This window comes from Cystoisospora suis (genome assembly GCF_002600585.1).
Source record: "Cystoisospora suis strain Wien I chromosome Unknown contig_4858, whole genome shotgun sequence".
Lineage (NCBI taxonomy): Eukaryota > Apicomplexa > Conoidasida > Eucoccidiorida > Sarcocystidae > Cystoisospora > Cystoisospora suis.
Window position 1 is genome coordinate 580 of NW_027157650.1, and position 5,108 is coordinate 5,687.

General features: G+C 45.2%; 1 protein-coding gene across 1 annotated transcript; it reads left to right on the plus strand.

Annotated features, from left to right (window-relative positions):
- Positions 1 to 3,528: 3,528 nt before the first annotated feature.
- Positions 3,529 to 5,074, plus strand: CSUI_008582 (uncharacterized protein; the record flags this gene model as incomplete). Its single annotated transcript, XM_068068710.1, has 1 exon — positions 3,529 to 5,074. A coding segment is annotated over one exon (174 nt), but the record flags the coding sequence as incomplete, so codon positions are not given.
- Positions 5,075 to 5,108: the final 34 nt, after the last annotated feature.

The window sequence follows — 5,108 nt, forward strand, 5'->3', positions numbered from 1 at the left end:
TTTGCGTTGGTCATTCTTCCACCCGTTCTTTCGTAGGCTTTCCTCGAGCACATCTCCATACTAGCTCGACAATCTCTCTCGAAAGAGGCTTCTAATAATAGAATCAATGCTTGTTTTAGCAACACAACAAAGAAGACCAAAAATCCCGCCCCCCCCAACCACCCCCTCCGTAGCAGTCGGAACCGATCTCGGTACAAGGGAGGACAGAGGAGGAGTCGACTTAGTACATCTTTCTCTTTCTTGGTCTAATCACGTATGATTGTCTTCGACAACTGGCAAGGAGATAACTTCTTTCGCCACTTGACGAAGATAATCGTGTAGGCAGGGGGGTGCCTTCATTTCTATGAAATCTCACGTTGTCTCCTCACTTGGACAACCACACCGTATGTACTGCTACCCGCGTGCCCACTCCGGCTGGCTGATGATATGTGCTTACGTGTAAATAGCAGTTAGTGGAAAGGACTGAGGTGAGGAGAAGGACACATTCTCACTTTTCGTACACCTTCCGTCTATCTTCTCAGGACCACAGAGGGATAAATTATTCAAGCCCTGAGAGGAGTTTGTATGGGGAACTATTATCATACGCTCCGTGCAATACACTCGAGTCCACTAGGGTGGAGACACACCGCAGATTAGAGCGTATGCACACCTGAAGGTAGACGAGGGGTGTGCATTTCTCCTCACGTTGCTACACATAGAAAAGACGAGCCTAAGAAATTACAACGTCATACCCTGCCCCATACTATGGCCATAAGATATGAAAGTTACTTCTTGAAAGGAAGACGTCTACTGCAGTCCTGATCGGTTCCTGTTACCTCAGCTGGTATTTAAATCCCACCTTGAGGTTTCGAGTTCCCTATCTCTTGCTTCTTTTTCTTTCCGTCTCGAAAAGACACAGCTGAATCTCTTGGATTCATCTAAATCGTCCTTTCTGTCACCGACTTAGCTGGTCCACACTTAAGTCTCTCTCCTGCCTTTTTTTCTTGTCTTTCTTGGCAACCCCTGTAAGTAAAGACAGTGGGATATAGCTCTGGATGATGCTTGCCTTCTACCAGCTGCTGATTGATACGGCCATCTGGGAGAAGGGAAGGGGGGGGCAAAAGGGACCTCCGGCAGTTGGTCTCTATGGTATACTCTACTTCTCGGTGCATGCAGACCAATCATACTCAGCACACCCCTATGTATGGTGCTCTCTACGGCTGTACTCCGGACTTCTCGAAAATGAAGATTCGCTGTAAAAGCAGATAGACAGATCGGGTCGACAGCTTGAGCGAGGTAGATAGATAGGTAGACCCATCTAGAGAATTCTGTAGGGTTGAAGAAAAAAAAATTAAGTGTATCTTCTCCACTCAGTGGTTCCTTGTGTAGACTACGCTAAACAGATCTCTTCAATGGAGATAAGACATCTTCAAGGCTCTTCTTGCCTCGAAGAGGGATTGGTTTCCTTCCCAGAGTATCTAGTTCGCTATCATTGTCCTTCTCTAAAATCGTCGTTCTCCTCTCCCTTCTTCTTCTCTGTGTTCTCTAGGATTCTCTTCTCTCTACACAAACGCGCGCATGGCTCGAGTGTTATTTGGACTCTATGATTGGCCGTATCGGGCATCTACCTACGACGGCTTGTAGCAGTCTTAGTTAGGGACAGGCGAACCCCTGCTTCGACCCGTGCTGTGTAGACCTCACACATGATGAGGAGTCTTTTTTTCCTAGTGTGTTTTCTTCCTCAGTAGCGGCTTTTCTCCGTCGTACAAGAGCCGTAACGACCTGAGCAACTTAAGATCTGACGGCACTAAAGAAAGCCTTTCGTATCTTTAGTCCCCCATCTACAAGAACGAGAAAGGGAAGAAGTGGCGCTTAGGAGTCGGCTCTTCTTCTTTCATCTTGTGAGCATCCCCCCCCTTCTACATGAATCCTGTTCTCTCTTATTTATTATTCATGAAAGATATAATACTTATGACACTGAAAGGATCTTGAGAAGCTTGAAGGGAAAAACGACAGATTTCCATCACCACTATGTGTTGCTGTAGGATGAGTTCGGTGTATCCATGGATTGTATGTATTGCTGTGTGTCTATGAGTACTGCCGACGTTTACTTACTAATCTCGTTAAACTACCATGCGTCTTGGTCTGACAAGCAGCGAGCGACGCGGTAGGAAGGCGGACGAGGCGCGGAGAGAGATCCATTATAGAGGCTGGAACGTCATGGTGCTTCAAGCCGGGTCGTTCTATAGGGAGATTGACTTTGTCTATGTTATGTAGCGGTTTAGGGTGGAGAGACCTTTCTCGCATCATGTCTTAAGCCCCTAGTATCTACCGGGTGGCCAGACATACTTCAGAGAGGTCGTGCTTCTCTAATCTTGAAAACATATGTGCGCCTCATTCTCCTTTAGACAAATTTCATGTGTCCCCCCTCTTCCGAGAAAAAAAGGAAGAGAAACCACGTCAAAACGTGGACGAGTGCGAGGTTGTGGTACAGGTATCTTAGGAGGTTGGGATGATCGGAGTGAGAGACAGGAGACACGAGAAGAACCTCTTCGAAGAGCCTTCTTTTCTAACTTCTGTCTCCTCTTTCGTTCTCCTTTTTCTTCATTCGGAGATCGACAAAAACTCAAGTAAAGAAGAGAGAAGACGAGCGACACCTCTTAACGTGTCTGATCTCTCACGGTCAGCATCTGCCTGGAGCTCTTCTCTCCGCTGCGTACTAGGCGTCTTCTGTCCTGTTTTCTCTTTGCTGGGTTGATCTTCTCTGTAATTGTTAACATGGCAGGAGAAGAAAACAACAAAGAAGACAAAACAGAGATCTGTTTCGATTAGCTTCGTCTTTTCTCGTGTCTGGCCTTGGGGTGTATGTACACCCGAGAGAAGGGCATCATCATTCTCTCGCGTAATCTTAAAGCTTTTCTGTATCTTTCTCGACAACTCTCCCTCTACCTTATTCTCTCTCAAGACTGTCCTACTTCTCAGCACTTCCTGTCTCCTTTTTCCTTCCTCAGATCTCTTTCTTTCGCTTTCTGGCCGAACGAAGCCTCCCATGAGCGAGCGAAGTAACGTTCCATCTTCGCTCCGAGTCTATGTCTTGCCATTCTTTTTCGTCTTCTCTCACCATCTATCGATACACTTTTCTCCGCTTCTTCAGCACAAACACAGTCACAAACCTTCTATCAATCTCCTTCCCTATGAAAAAGTGCAGAGAAGGGGAGGAAAATCAAGCATAGACAAGAAGACAACGAATAGAGAGAGAGGAAGACCGGCTGTCTGTCTATCTCCCTCCTGGGTCGGCCGGTCCCATTTACCATTCTCCAACATCACCCCCGTGCAACAACTACAACAACAACCCCTCTCACTTGCAACATATATCATCTTCTTTCCTTTCTTCTCTCTCCTTTCCGTCATTCATTCATCATCCGTCATCCGTCTTGATAGATCGAGAGATGACGCTGTCCATGACGGCTCGAGAAAGGAAGTTGACTTCCTGGTAGAGAAGGTAGCAGCTTGCTACAATGAAAGAAAGAAGCGAGAGAGAAAGAGAGAGATTCTTCCCCTTGACGTCAAGGCCATCCAAATCCACCGTCATCATTATCGTCATCTGTATTGGGAGAGAGCTTCCCTTTTCTCTCGGGAAATCTCCCTTTCGAGAGAATGAAGACAGAAACGTTCTTCTTCTCGTGAATACAGAAAGGAACCTTTTCTTTTCATCTGGAATATGAAAAAGAAGTGAACAGAGAGATTTCTTTACAAGGAGAGACCCCTCCGACGATGACTTACTTGGCTCGAGGTGGTGGTCTTCTTCTTCCTTCTTTCTCTCCCTTCTTGTCTTGGCCTTCCTTCGGTGGTAGGACCTGCTCCTGTTCTTCTTCTTCTTCCCGCTGTTGTTCTTGTTGAGTGAATCTTTATAGGTTTTTGACTACGTTACGTTTCTTTAGTTAGAATCCTTCTTCTTTCTCTCTTTTAGGGCTTTTCTTCTCTTTCTCTTTAAGGTTGACAAGGCTTTCTTTCGATCAAAGAAACAAACAAGCTAATACAGAAGAGGATGATGTTGATAGAAATCCGTGACGGGACCACAACAGATGGCTATGGGATAAGCTAGACCGGGAGTGTGAGAAGAAGGATGTGCATGTCTTCTTAGTCTTCCTCTTTTTCTTTCTTGCCCATTTTTCTTTCTTGCTTTCTTGCCTTCTCTTCTTTTTTGTATCTTTTTCTCCCCTCTAGAATGAATTCCATTGCTTTCTTCAATGCGGGGTGAAAAAGACGGAAAAAGGCTCTCTTTTGTCTTCTTTTGAAGCAAAAAGCTAGAAAAGCAGGAGGCGAGAGAGAAGAGACTCAAGGAAGAGAAGAGAGAGCTTAGAAGTCCTTCTTCTCTCTTCTTTCTTTTTCGAGCAATCTTTACGATGCCCATCAGTTTTTCTTCTTTCTTTCCTCTCTCTCTTTGACGCTGTCGGCTCCGGTTGGGTTGATAGATGATCTTTCTTTTCAAGGGTCTCTTATGACCTCCCTTCTATCTCTTTTTCACTCTGTTCTTTCTTCTTTTCTTTCCTCCTTTGTCTCCTAGTCGCTCTTCATCTAAAAATGAAGCATGTGTGTGCGTGTGTAGGGTCATCATAATGAGAAGAGGAGCCCTTGGCGTCAGTCTTTCTTCTTTTTGATTGAGAGATTCTTTCTTCTCTTTCTTTTCATTATCTTTTGTCGCCTTTTTTTCGATCTCTTTCTTGCCTTTCTTTTCATCACTGGGGTTGTCACTCCTAATTAGAGGAAGAAGACGTAGTCGTAGTCGTAGTAGTCACGGGAGGAGATCTCTTCTCATTAGTGTGTGTCCCCTGTTGTCGCGTCTTTTCCGGTCTTTCGTTTTATGTTCTCGACCTTCTGCTCTTGACTTCTTGCGATTTCTATTCTTTTCTTTTCTTTCCTATTCTTTCCAAGACCGACTATGACCACTGACTTCTCTCTTTTGCTCTACTGTTTCTTCTTTTCTCCGTTGTGTCGTCTCTCTCCTTTTCATCATTCTTTATCACCGTCCATCAAAAAGATCGACCTCTGCCTTTCTCCTATCCCAAGAGACTAGACGTGCATCGTCCTTCTTTGCTGCAGTTTCTTTCTTCTCTCTTCTGCTCTGC